General features: G+C 42.3%; 1 protein-coding gene across 3 annotated transcripts in view; it reads left to right on the forward strand.

Annotated features, from left to right (window-relative positions):
- Positions 1-2,782: 2,782 nt before the first annotated feature.
- Positions 2,783-16,442, forward strand: part of CLIP4 (CAP-Gly domain containing linker protein family member 4) — a 47,878-nt gene continuing 34,218 nt past the window's right edge. For 2 of the 3 annotated variants that reach the window (XM_084828607.1, XM_084828609.1), the window contains exons 1-2: positions 2,798-3,028; positions 9,625-9,772. In XM_084828607.1, coding sequence (XP_084684733.1) covers positions 9,640-9,772 — 133 coding nt within the window. In that variant the 5' untranslated portion in view covers positions 2,798-3,028; positions 9,625-9,639. Of the gene's footprint in view, positions 3,029-9,624; positions 9,773-16,442 lie in introns of all 3 variants that reach the window. The other variant, XM_084828608.1, reaches the window with a different exon arrangement.

Here is a 16,442-nt window from a genome sequence, read left to right on the forward strand (position 1 = left end):
GAATTACAGGCAAGCATGGTCTGGGAGAACAAAATGAAGCAGGACAGAGGCTGATAGAATTTTGCCAAGACAACTCACTGAGCATAACAAACACTCTCTTCCAACAACCTAAGAGACGACTTTATACATGGACTTCACCAGACAGTCGACACCGAAATCAGATTGACTACATCCTTTGTAGCCAAAGGTGGCGGACATCTATACAGTCGGTAAAAACAAGACCTGGAGCTGACTGTAGTTCAGATTGAACTTCTTATTCCACAATTTAGAATCAGACTAAAGAGAATAGGGAAGACCCACAGAGCACTTCGATATGAGCTCACGAATATTCCTAATGAATATGCAGTGGAGGTGAAGAATAGATTTAAGGGACTAGATTTAGTAGATAGGGTCCCGGAAGAACTATGGACAGAAGTTTGCAACATTGTTCAGGAGGTGGCAACAAAAAACGTCCCAAAGAAAAAGAAAACCAAGAAGGCAAGATGGCTGTCTGCTGAGACACTGGAAGTAGCCCAAGAAAGAAGGAAAGCAAAAGGCAACAGTGAAAGGGGGAGATATGCCCAATTACATGCAAAATTTCCAGAGGTTAGCCAGAAGAGATAAGGAATTATTTTTAAACAAGCAATGCGTGGAAGCAGAAGAAGATAATCAAATAGGAAGGACAAGAGACCTCTTCCAGAAAATTAGAAACATTGGAGGTAAATTCCCGGCAAAAATGGGTATGATCAAAAACAAAGATGGCAAGGACCTAACAGAAGCAGAAGAGATCAAGAAAAGGTGGCAAAAATATACGGAAGATCTGTATAGGAAGGATAATAATATCGGGGATAGATTTGACAGTGTGGTCAGTGAGCTAGAGCCAGACATCCTGAAGAGTGAGGTTGAATAGGTCTTAAGAAGCATTGCTAATAACAAGGCAGCAGGAGATGACAGTATCCCAGCTGAACTGCTTAAAATCTTGCAAGATGATACAGTCAAGGTGATGCATGCCATATGCCAGCAAATTTGAAAAACACAAGAATGGCCATCAGATTGGAAAAAATCAACTTATATCCCCATACCAAAAAAGGGGAACACTAAAGAATGTTCAAACTATCGAACAGTGGCACTTATTTCACATGCCAGCAAGGTAATGCTCAAGATCTTGCAAGGTAGACTCCAGCAGTTCATGGAACGAGAATTGCCAGATGTACAAGCTGGGTTTAGAAAAGGCAGAGGAACTAGAGACCAAATTGCCAATATCTGCTGGATAATGGAGAAAGCCAGGGAGTTTCAGAAAAACATCTATTTCTGTTTTATTGACTATTCTAAAGCCTTTGACTGGGCAGATCATAACAAATTGTGGCAAGTTCTTGGTGGTATGGGGATACCAAGTCATCTTGTCTGCCTCCTGAGGAATCTGTATAACGACCAAGTAGCAACGGTAAGAACAGACCATGGAATGGACTGTTTTAAGATTGGGAAAGGAGTAGGGCAGGGTTGTATACTCTCACCCTACCTATTCAACCTGTACACAGAACACATCATGCAACATGCTGGGCTTGATGAAGCCAAGGCTGGAGTTAAAATCTCTGGAAGAAACATTAACAATCTCCGATATGCAGATGATACCACTTTGATGGCTGAAAGCGAGGAGGAGCTGAGGAACCTCATGACGAAGGTGAAAGAAGAAAGTGCAAAAGCTGGGTTGCAGTTAAACCTCAAAAAAAAACAAGATTATGGCAAGCAGCTTGATTGATAACTGGCAAATAGAGGGAGAAAACGTGGAGGCAGTGACAGACTTTGTCTTTCTAGGATTACTGCAGACGCCGACTGCAGCCAGGAAGTCAGAGGACTTTTACTTCTTGGGAGGAGAGCAATGACAAATCTGGATAAAATAGTGAAGAGCAGAGACATCACACTGACAACAAAGGTCCGCATACTTAAAGCAATGGTATTCCCCGTAGTAACCTATGGCTGCGAGAGCTGGACCAAAAGGAAGGCTGAGCAAAGGAAGATAGATGCTTTGGAACTGTGGTGCTGGAGGAAAATTCTGAGAGTGCCTTGGACTGCAAGATCAAACCAGTCCATACTCCAGGAAATCAAGCCAGACTGCTCACTTGAGGGCATGATACTAAAGGCAAAACTGAAGTACTTTGGCCACATCATGAGAAGACAGGATCCCCTGGAGAAGATGCTGATGCTAGGGGAAGTGGAAGGCAAAAGGAAGAGGGGCCGACCAAAGGCAAGATGGATGGATGATATTCTGGAGGTGACAGACTTGACTTGGGGGGGCTGGGGGTGGCGACGGCGACAGGAAGCTCTGGCGTGGGCTGGTCCATGAAGTCACGAAGAGTCGGAAGCGACTGAACGAATAAACAACATAGGCTGTAACCAACAGTAACATTCTTCTAGCGGTAAGGACACTGTGCCAGCAGAAACAACAAACACAACCACAATCACAACAGCCGCCGCCGCCGGCCCCCCCCCCCTCTCTTTCTCTCTCTCTCTCTGCAAGCGCGCGGGCGATGCGCGCTGAGATTCTGGCACAGCACGCGCGCGCCTGCCTCCCACTCCCTTAGATCGGCTGAAGAACGGCGGGCGGGCACGGAGGAGGGAAGAAGTCCCTTGGATGTGGGCGTGGCTCCGCGCGCCGTTTCCTAGGAGCTGGCAAACCAAAGAAGCGCAACGGGCAGCCCAAGCAGCTTGGAGGAGGAGGAGTAGCAGTAGCAACTTATGTAAAACGACTTAGGCGGGGCTAAGGCCGCTGATTGGCTGGGCGGAGAACAGCGAGCGAAAGGGAGAGGAGGGCGGGGGAGAGGAGGGCGGCGCGGGGGCGGAGTCTGGCGTTGCTACCGCCGCTTGCTCGGAGACCGTGGCTGACGGTCGACGGAGGTAGGTGGGTGGGGGACGGGCACGGGGGACGAGCCTGGCAGCCTCAGCTTCCCTCCGCGCCTGTGCGACGGGCGGGGGCAGCGCTTGGAGAGAGGGCTTCATCCATCCTCTTTCCTCCCTCGAGCCCGCGGGCCTCAACTGGCGGAGAGGACAGGTAAGGCGGGGGCATGGAGGAGCGAGGGGCCGCCGCCGCCGCGGCTTGTCCTCTTTCTGCCGGTCTGGAGGGGTTGCGAGCGGAAGAGACCCCAGCCCCAAAGGCGAGGGGGCTGCGTGTGGGGGGGGCAGGGTGTGTAAGCCCACCTTTGTGATGCGAGGGGTGGCCTGCGCGACGTGGTGCGAGGGCAGCCGGACGTCCGAAGCGAGGCGTCTCTGACATGCCCACGTGGAGTGGGTTGGCGCCGTAAGGGGCGGTGCGGGCACTGCGGGTGGTTCTGGCGACGGACCCGGGGTGCTGCATCCGCGGAAGTCGGTCAAGCAGCCGTTAAAGGTGACTCTTGGCTATCTTTTTACAGGGGGAGGGAGAGAAATGAATGGTAACGACGTGTGGGCGCAGCTGAAGGGCGAAGAGGGAGGGGTAAACGGTGAGAATTTGGCGCAAATAAATTGGTCCGTAGTTCTGCTGCTGAATAGCTGTACGTGTCACGGGTGGGTTCCTGAGTTCTCATTAAAAAGAAACGATGTGGCAGGAAAGGATGTGGGGATAGTGTGGCCCTTCCTCCGAGGGAGGTTACCCCCCCCCCCATGGGTGGATTTTTGTCGCGTAGTCTGCAGCGTTTGTGTGAATTCACCTTCATGATTCAGTGTCTTTGAACCGTGTTTCACCCTTACAAATTTTCAAGCAGGTGGCCCTTCATCTCGTTTGACTTAGGTTTGATGGGAGCTTGCCAGGTCGTAAGGCCTTAGGCAGACTGTTACCCCCCCCTCCCCCCGCCCTTTTCTTCGCAGTGTAAAGTGTGAAAGAAACTAACTTTGAGTGTTAGGGCTTGCATTGACAAGGTTTTAAAGTTGATTTTTTAAAAAACTTAGAAAAACTGCAGAGTTGGGATGGAGGAAGGCATAAGGGGTGGCATTGCAGTTGCTTGTAGTTTTTCTCTCTCCATTGACTGCTGGTTAAGAGAAAAAGGAGTTTATTCTGAGATGGTAAAAAATAAATAAATTGCAGGGTGGTAAGAGTAGCTTTCACCATAAGCAGTTATGAATTCATGATTGAGGTTGAAGTACGGTTTGTATCCAAAGCCATCCAGAGATTCATAATATGAACTCCAATAATTCTTTTCTCAGGGACTGACCAGTGTGTTTATTCTTTGGACTAACTTAATTATTATTCTTGTTCGTCAGTAATTTTCAGGCAATAACTTATGCATCAGTTAAATAGATACTACAAAATTACTTTGTATGTTTTCACTTTGGTGTGATACCTCTCTAAAGATCCAGAAATATCACACATTCATTAGTAGAACAGGAAGCTTCCTTTAAGATACCAGGTGAAGGCTGATTAATGCTTCCATGTCAAATTAGATACCTAATTTTAAAGGACATATTAATCTGTGCTGCTCACAGCCTTCTGTAGATTGCATGCAGTTGTCTTCTCATGTTTATCTTATTACTGTAAGTAATGTTTTAATTTAAGTGTTTAGTTCTGAAAGTCGATCTGATTTGACAAGCACATTTGACTTTTGAAATTCTGTTGTACTGAAATTTTTGCATAGAAAGATTGGCTGTAGACTGATAAAGCTTGTCTTGCATTCAGTAGTATGTGATAATCTAATGTGTTTAGATATTTTCTTATGATGAATTCAGCCTAGGACATATATAACTACTAAAGCATATATAGACTACTAACTTTTTTCAGCAAATATTGACTTCTGTAGTCATCAAGCCTGAGGGGATCCAGATAGTGAAATCTGTAACCACCACTCATTGAGCAAATCAGATTGCTGGAGCTCATGTCTGAGCAAAGGTCTGGATGCGCCTGATCTTGGAAGCTAAGCAGGGTCAGTCCTGGTTAATACTTGGATGGGAGACCCGCCTGGGAATGAGGCTTCCTGCATTGAGCAGGGGGTTGGACTCTATGGTCTTGTAGGCCCCTTCCACCCCTATGATTCTATGATCTCATGAGTGCTGGCTGTGAGCCTGTTTATATGTTGACCCCCTTTGGATCAGGGTTGGCCCTAGGATAAATGGCACCCTGTGGCGAGGAGTTGCCATGGCAAAACCAACTAGAGTAAAGCTGTGTTCCACTGATTTTTATCTAGAACAGATTTTGACACCAAATCGGAAAATGGCACAGGGGGAATATTTTAAAGCTAATTGATGGAAGTTCATTCTTCCAGCTAGTATCCAAAGGCCTGCAGGACTTTAAAGAAAAGTTTAAAGACACTTACAGTACAACCCTATACATGCCTACTCAAATGTAAGCCCCAATGAGTTCAGTGGGGCTTACTCCCCTTTAAGATTGTAGCTTACGTGCTTTTCTTTGCCCTAGCTCACTGTAAATAGTGCACTCAACAAATACTGAACTTAGTTTGGGACCCCTTTCAGCTTGGTACCCAGGGCAAGTGCCCAACTCCCCTGTTCCTTAATATTTCAGATAGCCTGCTTTCAGATGCTGACTGAGAAAGCAAATCATATTTTAAAGGGCAGGGGGACAGATGGATGAGACTGCTTGAATCCATCCAAGATAAGGATGTAGTTAGCACATCTCACAGGTCCCAAGTGAAGCAAAATAAAGAGAGAGATCCAGAGCTCCCTTTAAAGAAGAGATAGGCCAGAAAGGTCAGATTCCAGCCTGGCTGTTGTCTTGCTAACAATAGACTTGCTAAGCTGTGTCAGCTATTATTATAGCACCCTTTTGCTAATAAATATGGTTTGTCTTATTTATAATTAAAATTAAAATTCCATGTTTAGTCAGCTCTCGATTCATGAACAGTAAGATGTTCTTTTTAAAAGCTGTGAGAAGGATGGCAGGTTTGAGATTGCGACTAGGCGTGCTGTGCTGAAGTCTATATAGTTGGACAAAAGCCCTCACCTCAAAATATATGGAGGCCTTCCCTTTCTATCCACAGTCAGTTGGCAATAAATCCAGCTCCATCGTCTGCTGTGGAAGATGGGAACAAGCATTCCTCTGAGGTGGTTGTTTCTGTAGTGTAAACGGGGCTTACGCGCAGAAATAAATGTGTCCGTTAGATGTACCTAGCTCTGACATATTGGGTGATGGTGGTGCCACAAGGTGAGGAAAGTGAGAACATGGTGACCTAACCTGCTCTGCCCCTTCCTATCTTAATATGACTTATACATTTTTAGTATGCATGTACCACCGGATATCTTTAAGTTCAAGCCTGTCCTCATGAGCTCTTCTAATTGCTCATATGTCAAAGTGAAAGGTGCCAAGGAAACAGCAAAGCTGCAATTGTAATAACAAGTACTTCATTTTGTTCAGCACTGTCTCTGTGTGCAACAATACAAGTTGGAGGTATTGAAAATATTTTTGAGAGATTATTCTGGGATCCCCAGTTTTAATAGATACTGCTAACTTAAGTTCTTCTCAGTTGGCTTGCCATAATTATAGCTGTTGTACCTCTGGTCTCATTTTCCTTAAATGCTGTTTTCTCTCCTGTTCTTCCCCACTTTTCTCGTAAGTTCATGTTTGCAGTTAGCTGTACTTCCTTTCCCTATTGCTTCCTCCATGTTTCTTAGATTTTCTAAATTAATAGACTATAAGGCTTTTTTCTTTCTTTCTCATATTAAAGGCTACTTCATCAGACTTCATAATTGTGAGAATGGCTTATGGATGGGGTACTGAGTAGAGACTACCCCATGTAATTTTTCTCGGGCCACTGAATACCTTTATTTATTATAACAATACTTAAGTTGTTTTCTCAGGCTGTGTCCTAACCAGTGAAGTAGCAATGATGAGTCTTGTAGTAGCTGCTGGTGCAAATATCAAACTTTCCCTTTCACTTTTTTCATCATAGTAATAAATTTCTTCAGAGTACTCTGACGATTAATGACATCAGTGAAAAAACATTATGTTATCTGTATTTGGGGAACACGGCAGTCAGCTGTGAACTGCATAAATGTGCATGATGCTAAAGATGAGAAGAGCAAATTTATTTAGAATTATTACATATTTATCATATGGGAAAAGTCATCTAAAGCAGGGGTGGGCAAGAGGTAGATCTTCAGATGTTTGGGACTTCAGTTCCCAGAAGCCCATGCCAGCATTGCCAGTGGTCAGGCGTGCTGGAAGCTGATGTCCAAAACATCTGGAGATCTACTTTCTGTCCACCCCTGATCTATTGCATGCATGACTCAAGCCATTTAGAACTTTATTATAGATGTCACCGGGTGCATTGCTGAATTTTGAAGCACACCTCTACTGCAAGCCTGATTGACAGGCAAGCTCTTTTCAATTTAACCATTGCTTTGATCTTGGCTGGGGTTGAGTAGTCGGGGAAAGGAACAAAAAAGTAAGGGCAAATATGCCCTGGAGTAATATGTAATCCAGGGAGAAATAACTCTCACAATATCTCGCCAAGTCTGCCCTCCAGTCAACCTTCAGAGATGTGTGCTGAGACTATACGCAGAAGCATCTGAGATTTTCTATGGTCTATCCTTTTGAGACTTATGGTGTATATATAATTATTGTACACACGCACATTCCTAAATAAAGAATTGTGGCCTTTTGTATTCTCCCAGTGGAGGCCTGACCCAGATAAATTATGTAAATGCTGAAAGGCTTGCCTTCCTAGGATTTCAGAGTACTACTGCAGCCTTCCCCAACCTGGTACCCTCCAGATTTGACTAAGAGTTAAAAACAAGCAAACATATTGGCGCACCATAAGTGTTTTATGAACTATTTGGCTTTTCCTGATGAGCTGAATATGGATGAGAAATGGTAGGCTCCCTGCATCTTAATCAAGCTGTAGAACAGGAGGTACATGTCACTTTTAGACTCCCTATTTGCACTTGGATTCTATTTTCAGGATAGCATTGTGTATGGCCTGGGGACTGGTATGTGTAGCTTGAAGGGGGTGACCCCTCTAACTCTTCCACTTCTGTTTCTAAGCTTTGCTTGGTAGACAGTAGTGGCCTTATGGTATATAAAACAAGCAAAGCTATCATTAAATGATAGCCAAACATTTCTGTCAGTTCTGCATCGGATGAAAATTAGTTCAGGTTACCTAGTACTCATACAGAACATGCTTATTAAGTGTTCTTTATATGGCAGAGGCATTTAAGTTCCATGGATTATGCTGTACTGTGGGAGACTCTTCTAGCATTGAAATGTCTTAGCAAATTCAATGCTACATAGTAATTACACTGTGGCATGATGCCTAAAATACTGTTTTTTAAGACTTTTGTGTCATTGCTTAGTGCACTTAATAGTGACGTCTAAAACTGTTATTCCTTGCTCATGGGTGAGAAACAAACCCCACAATTTTAGCATGCTGAAGGCTGTGCAAGTCTGACCTAGTACTACCTGAAAGTGCTTGTCTCTTGATAAACACGCTAGATTGGCCCATAAAGCAATTTCCCATGGAACAGTTGCCATATGTTCATTCAGGAATAATGGTTTCAGGTGACCTGCAGCAGCTCTGTATTTACAGTGAGATAGTAAATGTGGGTTAACTTCATTCCACTGGAAAGCATCCCCAAATTTCAATCTATAGTACTGTGGAGAACACAAGGTACTTCCTGACGCACAGAGAAAAACCCACAAGCAACTTTGAATTTTTATTTCTTTGTTTTTATAAGATTACATTTGGAAAAAGCAATATGGTTAACGTGTTAACATATTTAACATATTCAAAAGTTGGGTTTTGTCCATTAATACTTTATTGCTGAAAGCAAATGTAAGTTAATAAAGCAAAACTGTTCCTGACTGGTGTGTAATTTTCTCCCCAAGTCAGAAAACCTTTGTCCTTTGCCAGGCACCTCTCTCGCTCCCTCTTCCTGTCCTGTGCAGATGAGTTCTAAATTCTAGACTAATTGGTACAAATGTGAATTGGAATAGTTTAGCAGGGACTGAAATGGAGGCAAATAGGAGAGACAAACTAGGAATATGACAGGTGTCTGTGAAAGTTTATGCCAGAATAAATTTGTTAAGTCTTTAAGGTGCCACAAGACTCTTGGTTGTTTTAGGAATATGAGAAGCTCTGCTGGGCATTGACGTTTTGCTGGATGTGTCATGTATGTCTGTATGTCCCATTTGGTTTTTGATTCTTCAGCAGGTGTTACTCACTTCCTTTGACCGTATGAGAGCTAGTGGAACTTTGTCTTTTTTTTTTTTTTAAAAAAAAAAGACAAACTAATTTGCAGGCTTAACACCACATACAAGATTGTGATGTGTGGACTTGGAATAAAATAATATCTGTGACAAAGGTCTGCTGCTCCTGTACCATCTTTACCATTAGAAGCACCTTGTTTCACTACCTTCTTTTGTGTTTCATCCCAAGTGTTGTGGCAGAATTCTATTGGTAAAGTGATTTATGAGGTGGTACAGCAACTGTGGAATTCAGAAGGTTTTCTAGGTTTGTGGAATGTCTTGATTTATACTCAATGTACTGGCAGTTGTGGTAATGAGTATTAGATTGCCAGAGAGTCTCTGGTGATTACTGTCTTATGTGTGCTTGAAAATGGGAATGTTAGTGTAAATTGTGTAATAGTATAATAGACATTATAACACACTATGCCATTTATGCTCTCTGAGGGAATTCTCTCTCTCTCTCTTATTTTGTTTTGTTAAAGGGGGCTTTCTAGAAGATGACCATAGAGGATCTTCCTGACCCTTCCACAGAAGGAGATTCATTGACTAGAAGATACCAATATTTCATCCCAGGCTCTGAAGATTCAGTAACCTACTCAGTTTCTGCAGCACCAATGCCTTCTGAATGTGGTATGGATATTTGTAGAAAGGGAGAACTGTTTCCGAAATATTGAATCAGGGAAGAAAGATGGATCTCAAAGAGATACTCTTAACTCAAAAACCAAAGTTCTGTTTGAAAATGCTACACCTGTCTTCCTTAGCTGAAATGTGTCAAATCATCATATGCTACATGCTGTAAAGTCAAATCAATTTTAGGGCCTTTTTTAGGTCGTTTTATTATGCAAATAAAACATAAAAGATGCAAACATCTGTCCCCAAGGTTCTGGGGTGACCTGCATTTGTTGGGAACCTGCATTTTCCCAGAACTAAGATAGCAGTATTTTGGTGTAAGACAAATGAAATTGGTTCCCTATCAAGTCATCTATTACAGTTTGAAGTGCTGTGTGAAATGTTTGTGTAAGTGTCTATTGCCTAGGGTCCATGACATTGTAGGGGCCTATTGTCTACTATCTGTGACGTTGAGAGAACCAGTGTAGTAAGTAGAGTGCTGGACTTGTAGACTGGGGAGATCTCAACTCAGCACAATAAGTTAAATGGATGACGCTGCTTCAGCCGGAGCCCTTTTATTAAACGGCATGCACTCCAAGAGTTGGGGCACTCTTGTATACTCCATTCCCACATTTGTGTGGCGTCGTCCCCCCAATTTACACATTGCTGTATTCATTTATTCTGCACTTCGGGTTTAAATAACCAAGAATTGACATAGTAACCTGGATCTGCTCATACCTAATGATATGGGTTTTTTTAAGAATATTTTGAATTGAAATTAATTTGCATAGGATAATTTGTACTGGAAAGTTTTGAGTTTGCATCAGAAAATGTTCAGGTAATCTAATTTAGCATGTTTATTTTACTTGTATTTAATAAACAACAAAGCTAAAAAAGTACCCAATGTTAATTTTTTATCCCAATACACTATAATGTTAGACTTGAAATATTTAAGGGAAAAATTAAAGCACACTTAATGTGATTTAAATGTTATATGTAGAATTTTTGTTGTTGGTATACTTGTAAAAAAGTAAAGACAGTAGCATGTACTTCCCTTATATTGTTTAAATTTAAGAATTTTTAATTTTTGTGAACCGCCTAGAGAGCTTTGGCTATGGGGCAGTATAGACATATAATAAATGAAATGAAGAACAGCACAGGGTACTGAACACTGCTGACACACTAATAAATTTTAACTACCTAAAGAACCATGCATGATATACTGACAACCATTCATCCATAACTTTGAAACTGCCATACTTGCTTAATATTGTATTTGCAATTAGCATTCATGCACTGTTGGTAATGAATTTATGAAATGGAAAATTTTGTGTGGAACAATAAAGCACTGGAAAATTTTCTGTCCCACATCACTGGTCACATCATTTAAAAGCAAAACATGTGTGATAGGATTATTATGTAGGACTGCTTCTAGTATGAGGTTTTTGTATTTAATGAAAGTGAACCTCGCCTGCTGCACATGCAAAATGCTAGGTTGTGCACTAGATGGTCCATTAATGCATGTATGTGTAATAGGGTCAAGATGCATCTGTTTTCCACTCAGATGCTTAACTTCTAGAGACTCCAGGGAGCGGGCTGAAACCACTGGAACAGCAACTATAGTTCATATTTGTGTGCACATGTGACCTTTTAAAAAAGCGTCTTCAAAATCTCACCCCAAAACCAAAAAAAGGGGCAATGAATTGCCAGGGGTGGATAACAAGAAAATCAGGACTGTTGCTGGAAGTTAAAGGTAGTGAGAGCATGTGAAGCAGTATTGGTAAAGTGACATCTTGTGAAGTTATGGCAGTTTGAACCAGGACCACATCATTTCTCTCTTCTGGGGATTTACTCAGATGTTGTTGAAGCTGTTGCTATTACATGGGAGGCTATTTGTATGGAGCAGCTTCTGTTTGGAGCTAGCCTTGGGAACTGAGGATACAAAGCGGTTGTAAATCCTGCAGACCAATGCAGTGCAGCATAGACAACCTGTACATAATATTGAGCTGCAACATAGACAACTCATGGACTCCTTTCTGTTTATAGTAACTGAAGCAGCATTAGGATCCAGAGGGCATACAAATTCACACATTTGACTGTGGCATGATATGGACAGGAAAACCTTGAACAGTAAATGGCTTTTGGCCAAAAGGCAACTAATAAGTGGAGCTTTAGAATAATGATATGTGTTGTCATATGCTTCATCAACATTAAGTAATTTTGAACTTCTTTGCAAAAGGATAATGAGGGATTATCCTGAAGTAGTTTACACTATTGTACATAGCTCAATTTTCAGATCTCTGTATTTTGTTTTGAGGCTCTGGGTTGTGTCGAGTTGTGTCCCTTCTGTGATGGAAGACTTTTTGATCCATCAGAATTCCATGAGTGGAAAGGTGGCTGCGGGGGTGGGGGGAGCTTTTGGTTGATTCCTCATTCCCTCTGCAAACTTCCCTCACTCCTAATCTGCTACCAGCATGGGAAGTTGAATGGGGTCTGTAGAAGAAAATCACTTCCTCTCCTTTCTGCTCACAGTAATGGATACAACCCTGTGTGTGCGTGCACGTATGCATGCACGTGAACAAGTTTGCTGCAAGCTGACTCTGTTTGTTTTAATTTTAATCCTTTCCCAAAGTACAGCCCTTCCGATAGCCTCAGGAGAAGTAGAAGTTCAGTGACCTTCAGTTTCCATCCCTTGACTAAGTGAAGCATTTAGTTTCCATTCCTTCTAAAAATAGCCATAGCTGTCTTGATTACCGCCCCCCCCCCCAAAATCATTTCCCTATTTTTTCAAGGCTTGTAGTGAATCTTTTAATGAAGGTTGCCATTTTCGCTTTGCCACTGGTCCCATTGTATAACCATCCTGATAAAGTTTTTCCCTTCTCCACTGTCTGCATCCTTGCCTAGTTACACCAGAATGTCATGGGCGCACAGGATCCGAAGCCCTTTTGTTATACATAATAGCCTTCCCACAATATAAGATAAATGTATGGGTGTGCATTTGACAGGCTCGTGGCCAGACATTCATCTCATCCATGTGCTTTGGGGGGCACAATCTTGTCTCCTTAGATACCCATCATATTGGCCAAGAAGACCCCATCTTAAGCCATAGCCTTGATGCAGAGGCAGTTGAACCACTTACTGAGCACAATTATCTCTCCAGTATGCTGTTAAGATTAATCCCTGCTTGAGCACTCCACTTAGGAAGGTGTGTTCAGCCCCTTCTGGGAATGGTTGTTGTGCTGCATGGAGTTCTTAGAATTAAATCTCTCCTGTAACATCAGGATCTGTCGCTGTTGAAATTGCCCCTTTTTCACAAACCAGGAAGCCTCCGAGGACTTGCCATTTCCTTGCCCAAATTTCATGGGTTCTGATGGCTCTGCAAGATACCAGCACCTATATTATGGTTTATGCCCTAACAATTATATGACTTTAATGATGGCTCCAAGTCACAAGGCTAGGTGAGAGCAGAGATAGTCCATATCATATGGACTACTTTGTTGCCAGAAAGCTCCTGTCAGACTCATCAGTGTTTTCCCTAAAACTTCTTGCAGTCTCACTGACCTTGAAGTGCATTAAATTCCTGCTCTTGAAATTATTTGTTGCATATGCAGATTCCCAGAGTTCATTGCTGGCGGTGTATTGCAATCCTAAGGTTGTTTACTCAAAAGTAGGTTTCACTGAGTTTAGTGGAACTTACTCCCTAGTAAGAGTCCATAAGTTTGCAGCTATGGTCTTATTCAAGTGTTCTGATTCAAGTTCAGCACATATCTATTTCTTTACCTTTTCTCAGTTGGACACTCTTTATTATAGACTTACACTAACTTTTGCTGGTTCCTGAATATGGTGGAATTAAAGGTAATGAACTGGCTGAACAGGCTGCCAAGATGGTGACCAACCTTCACATTCGTTACACAAGAATCTTGTTTAGTGACTTTACCCTGATCTTAAATCTAAGTTGGTGGAACAGCAGTAAGAGCTGTGGGAAGCCAAAGCAACACCAAGCAAAACTAATATTCCAGGCATAGTCAAATTGTCCTGACTCAGCTAAAGACTGTACTAGTATACATGTCCAACTGAAATAAATAGCATTTTCCCAGGCAGATTCTGACTTTAAAAAGTACAACAGTAAATCAATTGGTGACAAAACAAATTGAAATGTTAAGACAAGTGATTCAGCTGGGGAGCAGCATAATGTACATAATTTGAAGTGATGACTAGATTTGGAGCAAGTTCTTCCAGAGTCATTACTCAAGGTTTCTACAGTAATTAAGATTTTAGAAAAACTTGCTCCAAATCTAGTCAGTTCAGTAGTTCATCTACTTTCAAGTTAATGTTTGTAATGGCTACTCATCTCTGTTTTACATTCATTCCAAAATTTTAAGAAATCTCCAGTGCAAGGCCCTCTGGAAGGCTGGTCCACTCAAGCCCATTTTGAAGGAGACTTCTTAATCAGGAGCATTCTAATGGCAGAAAGCTTTTGGTCACGGCAATGAAAAAAATGGTAAAAGCCTTGTGTCAGCCAGTTTAAAATTTATTTTGCTGAATCCTCGACAATGTGCAGTGTTTTCCCAGTAGACAATGTAGAGAGTGTTTGTTACCTGAAAGCAGAGTAGTTAAGCACATGTTGCTTGAGTGTCAGTTTTCAAAAACTGCTTGCCAAACTCACCTGATCTGAAGTGTGTTTAATTTGCTGGCAAAAAACAGTGATCGGCATGCAGTTGATGCCTTTTTTTTTTAATGACTGGCTGGTTCTCTTCTTCAAGTCTTTGTGGGAATAAATTACTTATTATTGAACAGAAAGTGCAGGTGAAGGCATCTTTGTAAACTACACATCCCCTAGATGATGATGAGACCAGTATACCGGGACTAGGCAGCTTGGTGCCCTCCAGATGTTTGGACTACAACTCCCATAATCCCTGACCATTTGCCATGCTGGCTTGAGCTTATGAGAGTTGTCTAAAACCTTTGGATGGCATCAAGTTGCCTACTTCTGCAGTATAGTATGGCTGCCCTTTACCAGACAATATGCATTCCTTCAGCTGCCAGAGATTGAATTACCATAAAGCCAGAATGCAGTGTTATGGCCATACTTCAAAAGAACTACTCCACTGTTTGGTGCAACAAGACCTAGCTGCTACTGCTCCCCCAAAATCCCAGTTTGCTCACTTGCTTGCCCATGTCAGTGAAAACAGGAGTTCCTCCTCTAGGTAATTCCAGTATGTATACCCCAATGTTGGGGTGTGCTCATCATTATCAGCAGTGGTGTAGTGGTAACTTTTGCACAACAGATGGTCATCATGACAAGTCCCATAGCTGCACCTCAAGGAGAGTCCAAAAATTCTGGCAGCTATGTTAATCCTTAACAAACCAGTTCTAGCCGTTTTCATCTTTACTTGGAGCTGGTCTTTTGTAAAGCTAATGTGTCTACATTGCCCATTCAGGACCAAGCCACCCCAAAGTACTTCCATTATATAACAGGGAACAATATGTTGTTGCTGGGAAAATTCATTCCCCTCAACTACTGTGGGGATTGCAGCTAAACTCTGAGAGAACAGGGGATCCTGACAGATGACATCAGCATCCCTGATAATAAAAAGGTGCTGGTGCTGTGTCCCTCCAAGCCCCGGCTCCACTATACCACTGATTACCAGTGTTGTTCCTACTTGACCTGCCCTCATGTTTGCAAACAGATTTTAGCTGCTGTTTACTCCCCTCCCCCCGTCTCCTTTGACAATGCTATAGAAGAGCTTTCCCCAACCTGGTGACCTTCAGGTGTGTTGGATTCCCATCATCCCCAGCCAGCATGGTTAATTGCCACGCTGTTGACCCCTTTTGCAAAACTGTGTTGTAAACTGGGGCCTTCTGCAAGATCTTTCTTTATTCTCCTCTTTCATCCTAAGTACCTGAGATGTATGTGCTGTTCTGCTTGGTGCTGGGAAGAAGGCAATTGTCAATGCTAATCCATTTAATTAGAAAAATCTTCCTTGCACGGCCAGGGACGAGGGTGGTTAGCATTCAAGCTTTACCTGTTAATAGCCATTCTGATGCCTGACCTAACTGTGCAGTCAGTAAAGTATGTTTAATTGTCTCACAAATAAAACTAGCTCCAACTGTACAGTGCTCTTAATGTCAATACATTGATCTGTTTATCCACTCCAACAGTTGCATACATCAATAGGTTTTTATTCAAACCGCATCCTTAAATTTCCTTAACTGACAACAAATGCATTTAACTAAGATGTAGGGAATGGCCGCTCTTTGTTCGCTATGTAAACTCTGTAAATTCTGTATAGCCAGCAAAATGCTGAAATTGCCTGTAAGAGAACTTAATTAGACCACTCAGGTTTCTGATGAGAAGCTTTATTTCTGATGCTAATAATTATTGGTTATGTAAGTGCATTTAAGTGTGTGTGTGTGTGTGTGTGTGTGTGTAAGATTACCCCCCCCCTTGCCCTGCAGCTGTAGTCCAGTTTTCTAGAGATCTTGCTCAATTGAATATAACATTTAGCAGCTTAGCACATAGAATTCTATCAGGACCAAACTACACATTCCATGGAGTTCCAACTTTCCCATGAACAGATTCTTTTATATATAAATGAAGCTGCTTGAGCTGAATCTTGGAATCAAAGAATCAGGATTCCCTGCCAAGTATATTTCCCTTCAGAATTACACCTGTCTGTTTTTCTTCCTG

Source organism: Heloderma suspectum, chromosome 1 (assembly GCF_057233095.1).
Source record: "Heloderma suspectum isolate Gila_16-S chromosome 1, 16-S_ref, whole genome shotgun sequence".
Taxonomy (NCBI): domain Eukaryota; kingdom Metazoa; phylum Chordata; class Lepidosauria; order Squamata; family Helodermatidae; genus Heloderma; species Heloderma suspectum.